Below are 21,796 nucleotides of genomic sequence, written 5' to 3'. Positions count from 1 at the left end.
AAACATAATTTTTACTTTTTCAATGTTTTATTTATAAATGAAACAAATGATATAATATAATACAAAGAATCTAAAATACAAAATAAAGCTACACACGTAATTATAATTATTGCTTTTCAGTCAATTTATCTTTTTCGTTAACAGTTCCTCGTCTAATAATATCAAGCATTGGCTAAACAGTATTTAAAGGTACAGAGATGTATGAAAAGCCAGGGAGTAAGGAAGGGGACAATGGATCGATTATTCAATTTTTAGGAGTGTTAAACTTTGGGTACTGGCTTAAAGGGAATGTGCAGGGATTTAGCAGGTTCTGACTGACTTTGGGTACTAGCGCATCAAATGCCGCTAACTCACAACGTTAGTTTTGAATATAGCAGACGTTTTGGGGGGCATTTTGGTTGCTAGAAGGGGGGGGGGGGAGATTGCCCAAAATGCCCCCTTCGGTTCGCACGCCACTGATTGAGTTCTCCATTTCAGAGAAATTTTACATAGGTCCCAGGATGGATTTAGACTATTAAAGTTTTAGTTATAAGTCTTAATATGATTTTAGGCTATTTTTCTAATATTTCCTATCACTTCGAATACAGAGACCCTGAACGTCAATTTATCGCCTTCCATTACTAACCAATCGAAGGAGAGGTAATCACCTAGAAATATTTTACTCAATGCTATGCCTAATGTATTCAGGTTTAAGTTCCACCGCCTGTGTTGTGGTTGTGGTTGTAGTTGTTGTGGTTGTAGCCTCTGTTGTTTTGCCATCATAGCTGGGCTTCTGGTTCTCTCTCATTTTATCAAATGCTTCTCCCAATCTAAAAATATTTAAGACTATGACATTCTTATAGTCAAAAATATCACATACCGCTGAACCTAGTTTTTCTTCACATGGAAGCTTCTATAATTCCATGGACGGTTTGTAGCTATTTGGGAAAAATTAGAAACAATTAGAACCCCCCCCCCCCTCCCCTCCCTTCTCTAAATTTTTAAAACTACGGGTCTCTTGGGGCGTAGCCACTTTTTGAGATGGAGAGTACTTACGTTGTAAAAATTCTTTCTCCCGCTTCTACTTTATAATCAACAGCCTAAAATAAAAACAACAATCATCAATTTGTAGATAATTTTTAGTAAATACATGGTTTTCTTTAATTAAACATTCTATTTTTAGATCTTATATTTTTTAAGAATAGAATGTTAGGTTACATTGAGCAATGCAAAGCCCCACATGGTTAGGGTACTGAAGATAAAGGCCCCGTAGTGTTAGAACAACGTGTAGGAGTTAGGCATGGGAAAAAATTAACACCCCTTCCCCTAATTTTAAATACATTTTAAAACTAGGGGTGGGGGGGGGAGGGAAGGGTTATTAGTCTGAAATCAGAACCCAGTAAAAGTGTCGGACTGATTATGACGTAAAAAAAATAATTAGCTAATGAGAGGCCACTATAAATTTTATTATTGGTCAATAATGGCCCCTCATTGGCTAATTTTTTTTTACGTCATAATCAGTCCGACACTATTACTGGGTTCCTGAAATCACTGTAATTGTATTCATAAAACCAAGTAAGTTGGTAGTCTATTAAAGAACCTTCTGAATACTAACGTTTATACTACTCTTATTATAGAGGGCACTACTGAGCTGGATCTTTAAATCGTTTAGTGGTGCGCTAAAACGGGGCGATCCAGTTTGGCACACCTAGATATTATTAAATTTCAATCTTTAAATCAAAATGGAATGGGCAAACCAGCGCGCCCAGTGGCGCGGTACTGGCGTGGCAATGGCACTCAACGAGTGTCGTTGCCACGCCTAACTGGGGTGAACTGGATCGCCCCGATCTAGCGCACCACTAAAACAAAGATCCAGCTCTGAAAAACATTAAACTTACCGTTTTAATTAATCCAGCACCATCGATTACTAAATTTCCAACGCTCCTAAAAACAAAAATTCAATGATTGAAATTAAAACTAACAAACCTAAATGTAAACAACACCCATATATATTCTACTTTATAGTGCTTCTTATATGTACGTAAACATTGTGTTTTACTGAATTAATTAGTTATATGTTTGTCTAGTAAGATCTAGTAAACATCTGAACCATTCGGTCGATATTTACTATTTATTAATGTTTTTCTTGTAAAAAGATAACTTTAAAGAAAATCAAACAAGTTTAAAGTTTTGTTGCAAATACTTTGGCTATATTGCAGAGCAATATAATTAAAAACAAGAATGATTACATACATAAAAGCCAATCTCGACTAAGGCGAATAATGAAAAGCAGCAGGACTTGATTTTATTCCGAGGGAAAAATTATATAAAGAAAAAAAATCATAATTGTATTAGGAATTACCATATACAATATTATACTTATGAACTGCTAATTTTTCAAAATCATAATTGCCCCGCTTTCAAGATTATACATAAATGTTACAAAAAAGTGCATGCGATGTATGGAATTGATAGGATGATTCTAACATGCCATAGCTGACCGTTAAGAACGGACACACCCCTGATTTAGAAAGCTGCGTGTTTAACAACTCACTCTTCCGCTAAAAACAAGTAAGCCTCTTAAAACTTTGCTTTATTTTATGTTCAAGTTTCTTATTATAAAAAGTATGCTGTGGTTTGGGAATCTTAGTTAGCTAAAAGTTACTCATAGGAGGATAAAAAGTTTACTAGTGTTTGACGGATCGTTGCTTTTGATAAATAAAATAATCATTCGATCGAAAACTTGATTAATTTTTCTAAAATTAATGAAAACATAAAAATTATTTCCTCATAGAATTTTTTGCCATTACTGTTGTTTTGACTTTAGCAAAGTATCTTTCTTACTCTCTAACTCACGTGGACACAGACTTAAGTGTTAAAATTCTCATGAAGGGAAATAATATAACGATTTAGATATTTTCTACAACTATATTATTATAATTTTTTAATATAAACTTGCCCGTAGCGATAACTGTAAGCTCTTGTAATTCACTTTTACATTACATAAACCGTTAAAAATGAGTTATAATCTTTAATCGGAAGTTCATCTAAAACCATTTACGGTTCTGTTTTAGCGGGCCTGTTTTATACATTAAAATCTATAGTCCTATCACTGAAACCCATGAAAGTATGCGACCACACTTGGAAAGATAAATGAGAAGTGAGAAATATAAAACCTAATTCCAAATCAGATCTAGAAGTTACAAATGACTGCACAGCCTTGCAAAGTCACTTTGACGAGCAAACACATACACGCACACACACAAACATACACACACCCACACTGACACACAAACACATACACGCACACACAAACATACACACACCCACACTGACACACAAACACATACACGCACACACAAACATACACAACCCCACACTGACACACAAAAAAACATACATATCACATAAAATGAATTTTATAGAAAAATGGGGGAAAATCAATTTATAATTTTGAATGATAAAAAAAATAAATAAAAAAAGGTGGCAATAGATCTCAAATAAAAACTAAAATTTCTGGTAGTATGTAAATAAATCACTAAATATGATTAATTCTGATTGGATAAACAGACAATCTTAATTGTAGAGTTGAAATAACCCCATCAAACTCTGAAACCTCTAAACTTACCCACCCTTAACATTTCAAAAAATACATGAGATTACCCCCTCAAACCATTACAACACTTCATTTTACCCCCTTAAAATAAAAAGCTTGGACGTCCTTGTCAATATCTGTTTTTTCATGACGGACAGACTGACGTTCAAAGAAATCCAAATACTTTGGTAAACCATTTATAAAATAGTCATAAGTCTTTCTAAAATAGCACTCAAGGAAATCAAATTTCCACTATAGTTTTACGGACGGACGGACAGACAGATAAAGTAAATTTTAAAGTAGCTTCGCTTCTAAACAGATATTGGTGACCTGGAAACATTGGCTAATTGTTTATCTGCCCCAACCTAAAAAGAAACACATTTTATTAAGTGCTTAATGATCATTAGTTGAAATCAAAAATCAAATTTGTTACAACTACTGCTATAATTTAAATTATTAAAAAATATATAAATGATTTAACTCAAGAAACATTTCTGCCTACAATTACGGTTGCTATCACTCAAAGAGCCTTTAAAAAAATGCCACCTCCCCCCCCCCCTTTTATTTTTTAAACAAATTGAAAGGGGGAGGGGTAGTTTTCCCAATGAGTAACCCCTATCACGAGCCCTAAACCTACGGGGCCACCAAGTACCTAATCTGAGCGAAAATTATACAAAAAAAATATTATAAAATATGAGGGAGGGGTTCTGTGCTCTACCAGCCACTTTGAGGGAAACCGTCTTACTACCATGTATAGTAGGATATATAAGTTGGAAGGAATTTTTAATGTTAGGGGGAGATTTGAAATCTGCATCAAATTTTGAGGATTTTTTTTATAAAATTCGTTTTTTTGTATGATTCTTTATCTAAAAGCGGAAATACATTTAAGTTAATTAATTTTGACGTCTGTGATTGGTGGATTGAAAACTTTCTGCACTCTGATTGGAGAAGCTTAAGTGACGTACATCATTCACCCAATTAGAGCGCAGGTAGTTTCTAATCCACCTATCCTATTGGTCAAAATTAATTAACCTAATTGTATTTCCGCTTTTAGATAACTAATTATACAAAAAGCGAATTTTATGAAAAATCCTTAAACATTGATCCAGATTTCAAATCTCCCCCTAACATTAAAATTCCTTCCAACTTATATATCCTAATGTATAGGCAGGACATTCAGAAAAATGTTGTGCACAAAAGATGTTCTTTACCTCTCTTGCAATATCAACAGATTCATTAACAACAGCTCCAACTGTATTAGCTACTGCACCAAAAAGACCTCCAAAGAAACCTAAATGTATTGGACTAAAAAGTTAATGTTTAGGTGCTTCTTAAAACTTCTTGGGTGTGTCGGCCAGTCATTTGGTCATTTTAGAATATTTCTATCGGTTTCAAACCTCGTATTAGGGTTTAGTAAAAGTTAAGATAAAATCTTGACTTTGTAGCAACTATGTAATGTTCAATGTACGATTTCTTATAGTTTAAAGAAATTTTGACATTATGATTAATAATTCATACGATGGTGATTCATTGTGCGAAAATCATCCGTATGTTCACAGTCAACAGAAGGTGTATTCAAGCACTTTTACAACAATTTAAAAGCCGTATTGTATGATTTTTTATCTAAATAATTGTATGTCTAAAGGGTGTTAAAAAATAACCGATCGCTCACAATTTGAACCACCATAAGTACTTCAAATCTTGGAGATAGACCCCATAATGTTTAGAATTTTTGATGGGGCATGACGGCTCTGTCTATTTCTAGTTCTTAATGATTGCCAGGTCTTTCTTTTTGATACCAAATTGGCTAAGATTGTGTTAGAAACCTTGTTAGGGTGTCTAAAGAAAGGTCTTACATCAAAAACTCCAAACATTATGTGGTCTATCTACAAGATTTTAAGTACTTATGGTGGTTTAAATTGTGAGCGATTGGTTTTTAAAAAGACAACTTTGTAATAAAATATGCACTTTCGGTGTAGGGCAAATTTCTCTGCAAGGGCTAGGTATTAAGCTCTAGGAATCTGGAAGGGTGAGTAGATTCAAAATTCAATATTGTTTTCTCATTGTCATTGCTTGGGCATGAATTGTATTATTTTTATTAATTTTGGACCAAAACTGTAAGGTTTATATTGAAAAAAGTGAAGCGATTGGTTTTTATTTTAACACCCTTTATATGACGCATAAATTATTATTGCAGGTCTGATTTTGTTTCCGATTGTTTACAACTTAGAAATAAATACTTTACCTACTACTGCTTTGACAGGCGACACAACTGTGTAATGTTCATTATAATGCACCTTCTTAGGTTTGTCATCTTTATACTTTGTCTAAACAAACATAATAAAGTTATTCATGTATAGGAACAAATAAATGTAACCTATTATGATTGATATATATTTAAAAGCGAAGCTTTCCTATAATTAGGGTTGGTCAGTCCGTTAGTTAATTAATGCATGTTAGAATTGTCCTATCGATTTCAAACTTTGTATGATGATTCCTGTAGTAGTTAAGTACGATTTAGAAAGCGTATCAACTCTATAATCGTAACCAGAATATCCATACGTCCGTTTTAAATATGTTGATTTTTTTACTTTTTTAGCAACAATCTTTTTATGTGATAAAATCATCCGATTGATCTGATTTTTATATTACTGATTCCTATTACAATGAGGTACAATATTTTCTATAATCTCTATAATTACACCAAAAAAATGTCAGTATGTCCTTAAACAGAATTCTGTATCTAAGAAGTTTTGCAATAAATTTACTTATAATTTTGTCAAAACTTATACATTCATATTTTGTATATTCAGTTTTGACACTTTACAAGAGTTAATGTGTCATACTGTTTCTTAGCTTTGCTTTTATAGATGTTGTTTTCCAATAATTTGTATGTCCCTCAGTCTATATCGCTCTTGGGGAAATGTGATTTTATCGTCTGGTATTGAAGATAGGTTTTTTAAATTGACTTTAAAGATTCCAAAGACATATAAGCATCGAGTCTATATTTTGTTTTGGCCGTCTGTCTATTAGTCAAGATTACAAACATAAACTTTATTTTGAAATTTTCCTGATTTTCTTTGAATTTTAGCTTCCTCTCTCTCTCTGTCTTTCTTTTCTTTGTTATTAACATCTGAGCTGGATCTTTAAATCATTTTAGTGGTGAGCCAGATCGGGGTGAGCCAACTTTCCACAAATGAGAGCACAGTATTTTATGAAATGCCGCGCTGTGATTAGCTGAAATTCGGCTCACACCGATCTGGCTCACCACTAAAATGATTTAAAGATCCAGCTCTGATTAATATCTCACTTTGTCCATTTGTAACCTCCATTTTTGTGCTTTGCTACTTATGAGTATTAACATCCTTGTTAGGTGAAACATTTTCTACCAGAACGAAAGAATAATTACAGTCTAAAACATGCTCAAAATCTTAAATTTTGTTTGGATTTAATGTATTTTTAAATTCATTCTATTTTTATAAATTTAAATGTTAAGATTTTGTTAAGTTTAGTGTATATGCAAATGATTATTCAAATGTAAATTGTGGTATAATGAGATGGAAACTTTGTTAATGTGGTATTTAATTCTTTGTACACTATGCTGCATATTTGCACACAGATTAAGGAATGAAACAATGGCCGATAAATTGATGTACATCACCAATGATGATACACAAAATTACCTCTTCAATAGATTACAATTAGTGATTAGAACGCTGGACACTTAATTTAATGAAGCAACCAATAAAAATTAAATAAAAGTCCCCAAAGTTGTAGAGCCAACGAATAAGAAGATGTTATTTGGGGACTAGTGTAATAAACATCTCAATGTCCCTTCCCTCCTTGTATTTATACAAAGATTAATTTTTTTAAATTTAGCAAGAAGGCTAAAAGAGCCCAAATTCAAAACAATTTTAAACCTTTGTAGCTATACTTTATAAATCCGACAATTTCATTTAATATAATTGAAATATTCAAGTAAACTATGTGCGTTAGAAATGGAAATTATTAAAATTAACACATTGGGCATTTTAAAGTTTTGTTGACAAAAAGCTATTTTTCTATTTCAGAGGCATTTTTTTAATACCCGGAAACGACTTTAATTCAGCGGTAATTAATTAAATTTGGATACTTGATCATAATACTTATTTCCTTCTCCATGATATATACAATTTAAAGAACTTTTTGCTTTAGAACAAAATTTAAACTTAAATTTAACATAAACTGAAAAGCTTTGTTTTACTGCAAGATACATTTTAACATTATTTATCTTAATCTGCAAATAAGATTTTACAAGGAGGACAAAATTTTTAAAAGCCAAGCTCTGAAATGGAAGGACAAACGAACATTAACACTTGCAGAGTGTCATAACTAAATAATCAGAATAAAAATGTATAAAAGTCTGAACAAAAATTGACATGTTAAAATTGGACGTACTGCATTCTGGTAACGATTTTAAAGTTGCTAGACTTTCTAAATCATACCTAACTACTACAGGAATCACAAAGCAAAGTTTGAAATCCATAAGACAATTCTAACATGTATAAATTAACGAAAAGGGCTATTTGTTCCGGAACTACGGACGGACCGGCCCTAATTATAGAAAAGCTTCGCTTCTAAGAGGCATTTTCTCAAAGAATAAGACAATTCAGAATACTAAAGGGTATTTAAAAAAAAACCAATTACTTTACTCTTTTCAACATAAACCCTACAGTTTTAGTCAAAAACTAACAAAAAATGACACAAATCATGTCCAAGCAATGACAATGAGAAAGCGCTATTGAATTTTGATTTCTACTCACCTCTCCTGAGCACTACAGCTCGAGTCCTAGCCCTTGTGTATAATTTTTCCTTACATGGAGATAAAAAATCAACAAATCGTCTTAAGTACTTAAAATCTTGTAGATAGACCCCATAATGTTTAGAATTTTTGATGGAGCATGTAAAGACCTTTCTATAGACATCTTAACCAGGTTTCTAACTCAATCCTAGCCAATTTGGCATTAAACAGACAGACCCATCAAACATTTAGACATGACGGGTCTCTCCAGTTCTTGATGTGTGACAGATCTTTCTTTTTGATGTCAAAATGGCTAAGATTGTGTTAGAAACCTAAGTAAGGTGTCTATAGAAAGATATTGACATGCCCCATCAAAAATTCTAAACATTATGGGGCCTATCTACAAGATTTTAAGTACTTAAGACGGTTTGTTCTTTTTTTTTAAAGACAGAGCAGTCATGTCTCAATGTTTGATGGGTCTGTCTTTTGGATGCCAAATTGGCTAGGATTGGGTCAGAAATCTGATTAAGGCGTCTATAGAAAGGTCTTAATAAGCTCCATCAAAAACTCTAAACATTATGGGGTCTATCTACAAGATTTTAAGTACTTAAGACGATTAGTTGATTTTTTATCTCCATGTAAGGAAAAATTATACACAAGGGCTAGGACTCGAGCTGTAGTGCTCAGGAGAGGTGAGTGGGGTCTATCTACAAGATTTCAAGTACTTTAGACAGTTTATTCTTTTTAAAAAAAGATAAAACTGTCTTAATTTGTAATGAAATATGCACTCTCCGCGTAGAGAAAAATTTTCCACAAGGGCTAGGACTCGAGCTGTAGTGCTCAGAAGAGGTGAAAAGAAATCAAAATTCAATAGTGCTATCTCGTTGACATTGCTTGGACATGATTTTGGTCATTTTTTGTTAGTTTTTGACTAAAACTGTAGGGTTTATGTTGAAAAGAGTAAAGCGATTGGTTTTTTTTAAACACCCTTTATCTGTGGTCCCATATTGTCTATGGAATCTACATAAATAATAATAACCTTGTGTTGATCTGAATGATGATGATCTACACTGTCTGATTTGTCTATGGAATCCTCAGAAAGTTCCACTTTGTAGGTAGAGTCTAAAAATATAAAGATAATTATATAAGTGCCTCAATTTTAAATCATGTTTTTTTCTAAAAAATTAAATTCCTAAAGATCGATTGTCTGTTTAGAAACAGGTTTAGAAATTCAACTGAATTTTAATGTTATAAAATGACGTTTTCACTGAGTCTTATAAGCGGCCTCCGAACCCTGGAAAATCGTGTTTTATTTGTCTAAAAATCACAAAACCTGTTTCTGAAAATTGGTATTTCCAAAGGTAAAAGTTATGGTAGAAAATTTCGAATCACTGAGAATTTCGCCATGGAGAAATCTTAAAAGAAGCTAGACATTTTTATAAGCAAGATTCAAATTGTCTCAATTTTAAAATGTGTAAATTAAAGTTTTAAGTGATAGATTTCAATGATCAAATTAACAAATTAAAAAAGAAATACATCATAAATAGTACCCCCCACAAAAAAAAGAAATTTAAAGGCAAGGAGCAAGCAATGCAGATTTAGCTAAGAGGAGAAAAAGATATTTTGTGGGTGAAATATCAATTCCTCATACTGCCTTTTTCATATTGTCAAAACATCGAAAAAATTTTACAATGAGAGAGGGGATACTTGACTGTAAATTACACTGGTACCTAACCTTACTACTGCGTTATCTTTTTTGTTGGGTAAAAAAAACTTTGAATATTTTCTTTGAATTTAAATTGGTTGGTTCAAAACTAGGAGTTTCCAAACTTTTTGACCAATAATTTAATAATATTAACCATGGAGATCCATGTGAAACAACCCTCCTTATTTACATCTCCTATATCAAAAATAAATAAAAGATTAATTATCTACTATTGTGTCTTTTTGCGAATATAAAAACGATGCGCAAGTGAATGCCCGGTATGTGTGAAAATGCATAATTCTGGATAATACTGGAACCTACTAAAACTGGACAGATGATGGAAATTATTATTAAAAAGGCAAGGATTCTAAAGGATAAGACGATGATGATGATAAACAAAACCTACCCCTAACTGATGGTTGAAAAGTTGGGAATTCAGATTCAATTAAAGTACCCAATGTTTTTTGGTCAAACGAATTGAAATACTGGCTTATAAAACTTTGGTTACAAATGTAATTTATATACATATGTCCCATTCCTTTAAAGTTAATAGATTTTTGTATATAATCGATTCTATTTTACCGTAAACGGCACTCAATCCGAAATTTTGAAACTAAAAGAATAATTTGTTCTATTAATAGTGGGTACACCACTAAAGGACTCTATAAAAGTTTTTTTATGGTCATTTTCTAGGTTCGATTTATATTAGGGATGTGATGATACTCTCCCTCAAAATAGTTATAAAACATTCCAGAAATAAAAAAAGCTACACTATAAAAGAGAACCATATCGGTTCAGTGGTTAACTAGAATCTTGGGTACAAACTGACAGACAAACATTTATTACTTTTTGCTTAAGAATTTGTTGCACTTTAGACAGACAAGATAAAGAAATATTAAGAAATTATATATTAACAAGGATGACAACATTTATAAAAGCGAAGCGCTGACACGGTAGGACAAACGGACATTAACACTTGTATAGTGTCAGAACTGAATAATCAGAATATAAATGTATAAGAGTCGATGCAAAATTGTAAGTAAATTTGTTGAAAAACTGCTTGAAACGGAATAATGTTTATGGACATACTTACATTTTAAAGACTTAATTATAGAGTTGCTTCGCTTATAATATTGTACTTTGATGTCCCAGGAATCAGTACACAAAAAATCAGATCAATTGGATAATTAGATCATATAAAAATTTGTTGTTAAAAAAGTAAAAAAATCAACATGTTTAAAATGGACGTACGAACATTTTGGTAATGATTTAGAGTTGCTACGCTTTCTAAATCGTACCTAACTACTACAGGAATCACCATGCAAAGTTTGAAATCGATAGGACAATTCTAACATGCCTAAATTAACGAAAAAAGCTATCCGTTACGGACGGACGTACGGACGGACCGACCCTAATTATAGAAAAGCTTCGCTTTTAAAAAACAATCATTATAGAAATTTAAATCTAGCCAGAAATATGTAAATGGAATTGACATATATGTATTTGTAACTACCTACCAGCTAAGCTACTAGTTGTAGTTTTCTGTGTCGTGGTAGTTGTGCTTGCTGAGGTGATAAGTTCGTTTCCTTCTATTTCATTCTCAGATGGTCTCACATTGGCTATCTAAAAGAAATTTTTAAGTGACGCAGCTAATAAACAATTAAGGTTTGTGTTAGAATGATCCTTGACATTTAAAACCTACTTTAAGTCTTAAAGAAGTAAATCAAGCAATTTTACCATAAATTTAAATCGATTTACAGTATAATTGTATGTTATCAACATTTAATTTATTAAGTTTAATTTTTTTTCTAATGTTGTCATCCTTGATCTAATTATTGTTTAACAATCACAATTAAAAAACTTAATTAATCGTATTTGCCATGTTCATGAAAATAATGTTACCCTAACAAGGATGACAACATCCATAAAAGCGAAGCACTGAAACGGTAGGACAAACGGACATGAACACTTATATAGTGTCAGAACTGAATAATCAAATTATAAATGTATAAAAGTCGAAGCAAAATTGTAAGTAAATTTGTTGAAAACTGCTTTATACAGGATAATGTTTATGGACATACTTACATATTTAGGACTTGATTATAGAGTTGCTTCGCTTATAACATTATACTTTGTTGTCCCAGGAATCAATATACCAAAAATCAGATCAATCGGATGATTAGATCACATAAAAATTTGTTGTTAAAAAAGTAAAAAAAATCAACATGTTTAAAATGGACGTACGGACATTTTTGTAATGATTATAGAGTTGCTACGCTTTCTAAATCGTACTACTACAGGAATCACCATGCAAAATTTGAAATCGATAGGACAATTCTAACATGCCTAAATTAACGAAAATAGCTATCCGTTACGGACCGAATCTAATTATAGAAAAGCTTCGCTTTTAAAAATGACGCACTAGTAAAACTATATTTAACACAACATTTTTAATATTCAGGAATACAGGAATAGAACAATCAATAAAGTATAATTCATCGAACTTATAAATTCTCTTTAAGGTAAATATTGTAAATCTGAGATCCTAACCTTAAAGTTAGTACGTCCATTTAAACATTGTGATTTGTTCTACCCTATAAAAAATGTGTTACATAAAATAGTTAAGATAAATTAAATCTTAAATTGTGAATTCAGAACTATTAGGCATAATGTTATAGCTGTAATCAAGCCTGCATTATAGATATTATTAGATATAAATCTTTAGCTTAGACTGCTTCATCTTTTCTGTTATTTTATTTGAATAGATTTAGTCAACCTTGTTTTATTTTTCCATTGTCATAACACTGTATTCATGTGAATTCTTAATCTGAATATGATTATATGTATATAATGTTATATATTTTCAAAGGACAAATATTTGCTTTGCCACATTTTGGTATTCAAATAAATATACCAAAATAAATTTCTTTAGCTCGGCAGCCTATTCTGCATTCACGCTTTGTAAGCCACCCAATAATAAGCCTCACTGTTAGCCACAGCCACCAAATTTTAAATCATCCAAACCAAGTCTCATATGTCAAAGCCAACCTTAGTTGCACCCACCTCATACGCGGCATTTTAGCAGATGTGACCGCTTTAATACTTATAAAACGGCTTATGAAACAAAAGATAGTAGCTGGATTCGAGAATGCTGAGTGGCTTGCAGAAAGAACCAGCCAACCTCAGCCACTTACCCATATCCTTCAAATTGAAATTCAACCAAATTCAGTCTAATCCACCATAAGATCCTAACGAATGTTCATATCAACGTAAAATTTTATTTACTACATATTAAAAACACCACTAGAAAATTACACTTACATACATGAAATGTTTTCATTAAGAGGTTTTTGGAAGTTATGTGTATTATAAGAAACGAAGCTACTATGGGTTTTCCTTCCCACTTCTCCTCTCATCTCCCTCATTTTATGACGTCACATGGCTAAGTTTTGCGACACTTTGTCGAGTTACAAGTTGTCAGCTTGTTACTTGATTTTAAAAATAAAAGATTTGTAAATTTTTACCAGTTTTTATAATAATTTGAATTGCATAATGGTTTTAAATACAACTTTTTATTTAATCCTAAATAACTGGGACCATTTCTGTATCTTTTTTTTGCGGAGGGAGGGATGGGGGGTGATTAATTTCTGGTAGAGCTAGATGTCGTTTATGCTTTTAACAAATTATTAAAGGAGTCTCGGTCATTATAAGAAACAAAGCGGATTCTCAGGCACCATTTAAAGTTTGCTAAAAAAACATTCAGGACCAGGACTAGCAGGATCATACCTGGAACCTGGAAATCTTTATTGTTGCGCACTATCATACGATATTTTAGTGTTTTTGACCATTTTTGAGTATGTGTTATAGTATCAAAGTGTTTATACCTAGATGAACAGGCAGGTTTGCTGGTGTCCTATGCCAGCCAATATATGATTTCAAAGATATATAAATTCACAAGTTTTGCAATACTCTATCTGAAAAGTCAGTTAAGAAAAAATCGGAGCGGTTGCGTGCAAACATCCACCCCCCCACCCACACACACACACGACCGTAAAGGGTTAAAATTAATTAGAATAAAAATTTTTGAATATTGAAGATCATCCAAAATATTAATTCGCTGTTTATGAAGTATATCCTCAATATTAAGTTTTAAGCAAAAAAATTTACTGTTTGAATTTGTATTTTTTATGAATTATGACATGTATTAAGGCATATTTGTGTTTACATACTAGGTCAGGAGCAGCTTATGTGCTTTAAATAATTCGTCATGCTAGAAAAATGACCGATGATAGGCCACTATACATTTTGCCATTGGTCAATTGCAAAGTATGTTGGCCTATCATTGCTCATTTGTATTGTATGACGTCACTTTTATTAGACACTATAATTGGTTACAAAACAATGTAATTATTAACTAAAAGGGATAATCAAATCTCATGTCTAGAGCAAACAAAAAAACGTAAAAAATATGCATTTATTTCTTTCACAGATTAATCAATTGCAAAAAATAAAATTGCAAAGTTTGAAATAGGTTTTTCTTCTCTCATAAAGCTGTAAAACTTTACATGGATAAACATCCTTATTTTACCGTCAAATATTTACTTTTTTTATAAGAAGCGCACAGCTACTCTATGACTGAGGTATGTCTTATCATTACTACATAAGCATCTGCAAATGCATTACTATTGATGTATGTAATCATCCTTGTTTGTGTGTGAATATTTAGTGTCTGTCTTTGCAGTTTAACAGTGGGGGAAATGTTTAGACAATTTATATACTTGAGCAGGGAGGGAGAAGACATTGAACTGTAAATTACAATGGTACCCAAATTTTTATTACAATCGTATACATATAAACTTTATTGATTGGTTGGTTCAAATCTTTAAAGCACTAATAGTAATTGTAATTTAGATAAGGGGTAATTTTGCTTATTATCATTTGGAAAGCACACCAAAATATCGTTTATTGTCTTATCCCTCAAATCACTGATTCTTGAGTGCTGCTTTGTTTCAAAATATATTTAGTTTGTTTCTATTCCTTATCACATTGTTTTTGAAAATAGCATAATTTGATTTAAATTTACACAGAAGACTTATATAAGGTAGACTTTTAATTTCATCTAATTGGAGAGTTTTCATAAGTCAAGACTAGATTTCAAGAAAAGCACTTTGGGATTGATTAAAAGCAAATTGCAGAAAATTGTCGTCAGTAAACAAAAATCCACTCATTTGCCACATTATTATAAGATTTAGTTTTGGCTTTGCTTGGCTGAACCCGGAATATTTCCCGTCACTGATCTTAAACAATTGTGCTGGTTCCCAGATAAATTTCTCTGCGGGGTGTGCATTCATTACCGCAAGGAGTATCACATAAGCATATCATAAGAACTGTAAATTGCCAATAAACTAAAAACTGCACCTATATCTTTGCTATCCCCTTATTATAAGACTAGCGGCTACGCCCCCTAGAGTCATCTAGGGGCACTAGAGGAGGAGAGTCAAATCTGATAACCCAATTTATTATTTTAGATTTTTTTTTTGGAGGGGTGCCCCCCCATTTCTAAATTTTGTAGAAAAAATATATAAAAAATTTGGTGGGGAGGGGGGGGGTAATTTTTTTCTGATGGCGATTTCTCTTGAGAGGGTGGTGGCACCCTCCCCCAAAATAGTTGTAAACCTTCCTAGGACCTATGAGAAGCTACTCTGTTAAAGAGAACCCGATCGGTTCAGCGTTTGGCGAGATCCTTCGGTACAGACACACAGACAAACACATAGACAAACACAGAGATAAACACACATCCTGTTACTTTATTATTAGATTAATCTTATTTATTTGCTATTGGAACACTTTGTTATAATATGCAGAATTGATTGCACTTAATTTCTCGGATATGCCACCTTTTTAATGTCTGTTTTCACAATTTAAAAAGACTGTCTTTGATTTTTTATGTATTTTTAAAACTTCAAGACAGTGGCGTGCACATCAATTAACCAGGCTGAAGTGAACTCATAATTGAGTAATAAAAGGTGAAAAATCTACACAAATAAGATAAACCAGGTTGACAACATCCATTTAAACCAAGTTCAAAAGACAAACAATCTTTTAAAAGAATATAAATAAAGAGTAAAAGAGAGTAGAAATGCTGAAAAAGGATGATACTTTTAGCATTGATACTAATGCTTATAGGAATCCCCATTCAAAAACCAACTAAAAATCAATCGTAGTGTTTTAGGGAATCTCATAAAAAAGGGGCTAAAAACGATAAGACGGGTACAACGTCATACTCTTAATGTTAAAAACCTTTACAATTAAAAAAAATTAAACCTTACCCTTAATGGTAATTCATCTTCTAAAGTTTGTCTTGTATGCAACCGATGTGGAATAGATGAACTTAACCCAACCAAAGCAGTCACGACCAACAATTTCTATAAAAAAATATACAAATAATAAGCTTTCAGTATTGGGCATACGTTTCTATAATGTTTAAATCATTGGGTCATAGAATATGTCATTCTTTCTATAAGGTTCATAAGTTGGAAAGAATTTTATTGTTAGAGGGAGATTTGAAATCTGCATCAAAGTTTAAGATTTTTTTTTATAGAATTCGTTTTTTGTATAATTCTTTATCTAAAAGCGGAAATACAATTTAAGTTAATTAATTTTGACATCTGTGATTGGTGGATTGAAAATTATCTGCGCTCTGATAGGAGAAGCTTAAGTGTCACACATCATTAGAGCGCAGGTAGTTTCCAATCCACCTATCCTATTGGTCAAAATTTATGAACTTAAATTGTATTTCCACTTTTAGATAAAGAATTATACAAAAAACGACTTTTATAAAAAAAAATCCTTAAAATTTTATGCAGATTTCAAATCTCCCTCTAACATTAAAATTCCTTCAAAACTTATATATCCTAATGGTCAATTGATTATCTATTGACATTAGTCATTAATTATAAAAATTACTATTAAAAAGTGCATCTATTCCATAGGTAGATTAGTTCCTACTTTTTAACCATGGACAATAAGATCTGCACACACAAAATTAACCCCTGTTATGATTCTCCGTTACAGGGTAGCTTCTCTTAGCTCCTGGGAAGGTTTAAAACTATTTTTGAAGAAGGTACCACCAAATCATCCTCCCAAAAGAAATCACAAAAAAAATCAAAAGTTTTTACCTATAGAGATTTGAACGCAATATAGCAAGGTATCGTAGAGACTTAAAAGCAAAATAGATAGGTAGCATATTTTTAAAAAAACAACATTTATAGTGTCAATAGAGACCTCTAGGGGCGTAGCCGCTAGTCTATTATAAAGTAACGGAAGGATCTCACTAACCGCTAAACCGACATGGTTCTCTTTTAAAGGGAGCTTCTCTTAGTTCTTGGGAAGGTTCATAACTATTTTGGGGGAGGGTACCACCATTCCCCAAAGAGAAATCGCCACTAGAAAAATTACCCTACCCCCCCCCCCCCCCTCAAGAAAAATATAATTTAACTCTCCCCTCTTCAAGTGCCCCTAGAGGGTTCTAGGGGTGCAACCGCTAGTATCTATATATGTATATGCTTAAATAAAAATTAAACAAAATCACGCTCAGCTTTATTTAATGTTATTATATATATTTTATAGTTAAGTATTTGTTTCTTTTTTGTTGCTGCGCTATTTATGGATATATTTATCCATGTTTCCTCTTGAATAAGTTTCTCATTTGGAATTTTGGTTTTTATATTTGAAGATATAATTATTTATTGTTTGTAATAAAATGCTTCAAGAATTTTAATTATCTCTTCTGGTTTTTTAACTTTTTCTTTTTATAACTGAAATTGAAACTGGGGGGGGGGGTCGGCTTTTCACAATCTTCTATAACAACATTATGAGTTCCCCTTTAAGATTAATTAGATTCATTTAAGCATAATACAGCTTTAAATAATTTGCACATGAAAAAAATTATTGCTACATTTTCCTTCATCATTATTTAAACAAGGATAACAAAAATCATGAACTTTAAATATATGCTAGGCCATTGTAAAAATAGACAATTATTAAATCTTACAAAATAATTAAATAATTATGCATTTTTAAATTATCTTTTATGTAAAAGCCTTAAAAGTCTACAATTACTTAAGGCTTTTAAAATTACATATGAGATTAAAATAACATATTCAATTTAAAGAAGCTGTGCCACTAAAAACAGTTTTATTGGGGACGTTCAGCAGTTGGGGAGTTGAATCCATTTTTATAGAAGCAGAAATATAATCTATAATTACGGTTTTGACCCTCACTCCAGTTTCGCCTCTATTGAAAGTGGAATGGTACATTTCAAAAATCGTATCGGCGTTGATGATATCATCACCAAGAAAGGGGAAAGTGGAATGGTAGATTACGTTTTTTAGATGGTCAAAACCGTAATCACAGATTATATTTCTGCTTCTATAAAAATGGATTCAACTCCCAAACTGTTTAGGGCTTACCAAAATAAGGAAATGGCCTGTAGGTATAAGTTAATATGTACAGGGTGCTTTAGCTAAATTGTCTCAATTTTTTTTAATAAGTGAATCATGAAAAATACAGAAAATTACTTATCAGCTTTTTATTTGAAGAAACGTTTAGATTTTGTCTTTTTTATTTGCTTAGAATTGAAATAAAAAAATAACACATTTTTTTTGTTTTCGCAAACCTAAAATTGGTGCAATATTTTACAAGCGAATTACAAAATAATACAATTGTGATGCCTAAAACAATATGAATTAAATCCTGTTGTTACAGACTAAATAAATTATTGCCTTATTCATAAATGATTTTCTAAATTTTTTTTCCACTTTTAATGTATTAGTGTATGAATTTAAGCTTTTTGGTTAATAATTTATAATGTTTTTCTTAATTTCATGCATTACTTAAAGTTTTAAAAATTGGACAATTCGTATGAAACATCCTGTACACATATATAAAACAAGATATTCAAAAGATGAGACTAAGATAAGTTAAACTAATTTATTACAATTTTGTGGCCACATTCTATCATTAAGATCTTTGAACGGTTTTATGTTATCTTTTAAACTGTAATTTTGGGTCAAACAAAATTAAAGAATGTTTAATTATTAAATTAATTAATTTTTTGTTTGTTTGAAAAATAATAATTAGTTTAACTAAGACCGATAATAAATGGACCAAATTAAACTTATTTTTCAAACCAACTTAGTTGACCTATTTTACAACAGCAACTTTTAATTTTTCACTGTAATCACTGCACCGTTTTTTGACCCGTTTTCTTCATTCAAATTATTCTTTTTAGCGCATAACAAAAAAGATTTTTAAATCTTATTTTTTAATGACATTAAATTTCACCGTTTATTTTACATATTATGAATGCTTTTGTTGGTTAATAAGAAGTACAAAAAAATATAAAAAAAAGAAAGGAAATCTAGCACTACCATTTCCAAATCCAGTTTGTTCTTAACTGCAAGAAGAGAAGCGAAGACGAAGCCTAAAAATTGTTCACAGGGGCTTTGGAGCTCTTCAAAAACAGATAATTTTGTATTTTAGCAAATATCAAAATCGATAAAGCAAGTTAAAAGAGCAAATTTATTAATTTAATATTTCTTTTAATAAAATAATTATGAAAATAGTTTTTGGTAAACGCAATCATATCATTGCAATCGATGTCTGTCGGCTAAGATCAAGCTAATCACCCGCTAATTAAAGTATCAAATAGGGCCTGGGTATGTTTTTTTTTCTGCCTTTAGGAGGAGCGTAGCTTAATGTTTCGAAGAAAAATTATACCATTAAAATAGAACTCTTCCCGACTGATTTATTAAACAATTTATTTTCTTCAACATTTCATAATTTGTTGATTTTTTTTACACCACTATACCCCTCTCTCTCTCTTTCCTATCATATCCTATTATATAAAGTAGTAAGCTTTTTTGTCTGTAGCGAAGGATCTCGCTAACCGCTGAACCGAAATGGTTCTACTTTACAGTGAAGCTTCTGGTAAGTTCTAAGATAGTTTAAAGCTTCGAATAAAAAAGCCCCTAGATGCTAAGGGCGCAGCAGCTAGTATTTAATTATCTATCATTCTAAAGAAGCGAAATAATAAAAAAATCTTCTTTCTATTTTTAAGACTTGGTCATACAAAAAAGCCCCATGAAGAAATGTTGCTAAATTTGATCAAACCATTCGCTGTAAATCACAAACTTTGATTTGTTGGTCTCTCTTGACAGTACTACGTAACTACTACGCCGCTAGGGTGGTGGTGGTGGTGATGCTACACTACCCCCTCCCCATCCCCAACCCCCTGAACTGTTAACACCAGCGCAGCCCTGTCATCAGGACAGGGACATTTAATCTAAAAAATGATTATAATAAGTAGCACAGCAATAGCATGCTTAAGATAATTAAATTTAATTTAAGACATTGTCTACCAATCAATCATAAAATATGTAATGTCACCTAAACTTTAACAATTGTTCTTTTAAAATTAATCAAAAAACACGGTATATAAATTTTTGCAATACAGTCGAAGAAATGTACAGACATAAGTTCATTTTTCAGATTAACTATTCCTTGCCCCCTATGGTCTGCAAGTCTGGTCAATACATAAGCATCTTGTAAATGTTTTTTACGTGCACATAAAATTACATTTGAGATTAAAATTTTTCTAATATTTTGCATAACAAAAATCCGCTTTGTTTTATAGTTTACATAGTTGCTTCGCTCCTAGCCTCTAGAGGAGTGTGTGGGAAGTCAGAATAGTTATTTCTTTCATCGTATTATAAACGGCTTTCCGCGGATATAGAATGTACAATTATAAGATTAAAACTAGTTTTTTTAGCCCCGAGATGCCGAAGGCACGGGCTAAAAAAACTGGGTTTAATCTTATGATTGTACATTTCTATATTCGTAGAAAACTGGATATAATACGATGCAAGACATAGTTTTTTCGTACGGATGAGAACCGGTTCCTATCCACCGGATTCGAATGAATACGAGAAAATATATCAAAACCACCTCAAGACCTTTATTTAGCTGCCCTGAAATGAACATTCTATGTGGACCAGCAGAGATCCTAAGCTTCAGACAAAAAAACTCACTACTTTAAATTCTAGGATAAGGTGTTTGTGAATGTCTGTGCCAGTGTATATACACTAAGATCTCGGTAAATGTCAATATTATTTTAACATTTGTCAAGATGTAATTGAAAAAGCATTATGTCGACTATTTGAAACCAAATGAACATGGCGACATTTCATTTCACTCATAGTCAAGATTTATGCTATTTTCATAGGATTGTCGAACACACCAAAAGAAACAGCTTGAGGAATATTAGTATTAAAAATTAAATTCAAAATAAAGAAATTTTTTTTAAAAAGTCTAACTTATATAAAATTTTTGTATTAATGTAAGAACTCTTTATGATGTACAATTTTCCAAAAATATCCCGACCCCCCCCCCCTCCAAGAAATGAAAATACCCCCTCCCCCCCAAAAAAATATTTCTTTTTAAAACTAAAATTAAAATAGTTGGGTCGACTACTCCCCCCCCCCAAAAAAAATTATCACCCTCCCACAGTAACTTATAGAGTTGTTTTACAAGAAATTAAGGTGTGCTTCTTTTAGAAACTATTTTAGGGTTTAACTTTTAGTACACAACAAAAACTAGAAACTTTTGCGAAATTTTTTGCATGGCGACCTTTGTATTCAGCCACACCAAGGGTTAGTGCGCAAAAAATGAGGCATGC

The 21,796-nt window shown here is 31.8% G+C and overlaps 1 protein-coding gene across 1 annotated transcript; it reads right to left on the bottom strand.

Moving 5' to 3' along the window:
- Nucleotides 1–8: 8 nt before the first annotated feature.
- On the bottom strand, nt 9–20,284 carry LOC145319756 (uncharacterized). The gene is made up of 11 exons (XM_080162090.1): nt 19,491–20,284; nt 16,389–16,484; nt 11,577–11,682; nt 9,394–9,476; nt 5,820–5,901; nt 4,786–4,865; nt 3,905–3,939; nt 1,878–1,923; nt 1,036–1,079; nt 675–809; nt 9–152 (listed from the first exon to the last, which is right to left on the bottom strand). Exons 1-11 carry the CDS (start codon nt 19,491–19,493, stop codon nt 107–109), a joined length of 756 nt encoding a protein of 251 aa, XP_080018216.1. The 5' UTR covers nt 19,494–20,284; the 3' UTR covers nt 9–106.
- Between the last annotated feature and the right edge of the window lie 1,512 nt (nt 20,285–21,796).

This window comes from Acartia tonsa, chromosome 5 (genome assembly GCF_053477335.1).
Source record: "Acartia tonsa isolate MP-2025a chromosome 5, ASM5347733v1, whole genome shotgun sequence".
In the NCBI taxonomy this organism is placed as follows: Eukaryota; Metazoa; Arthropoda; class Copepoda; order Calanoida; family Acartiidae; genus Acartia; species Acartia tonsa.
This window is presented reverse-complemented; position numbering and strand designations above follow the sequence as displayed.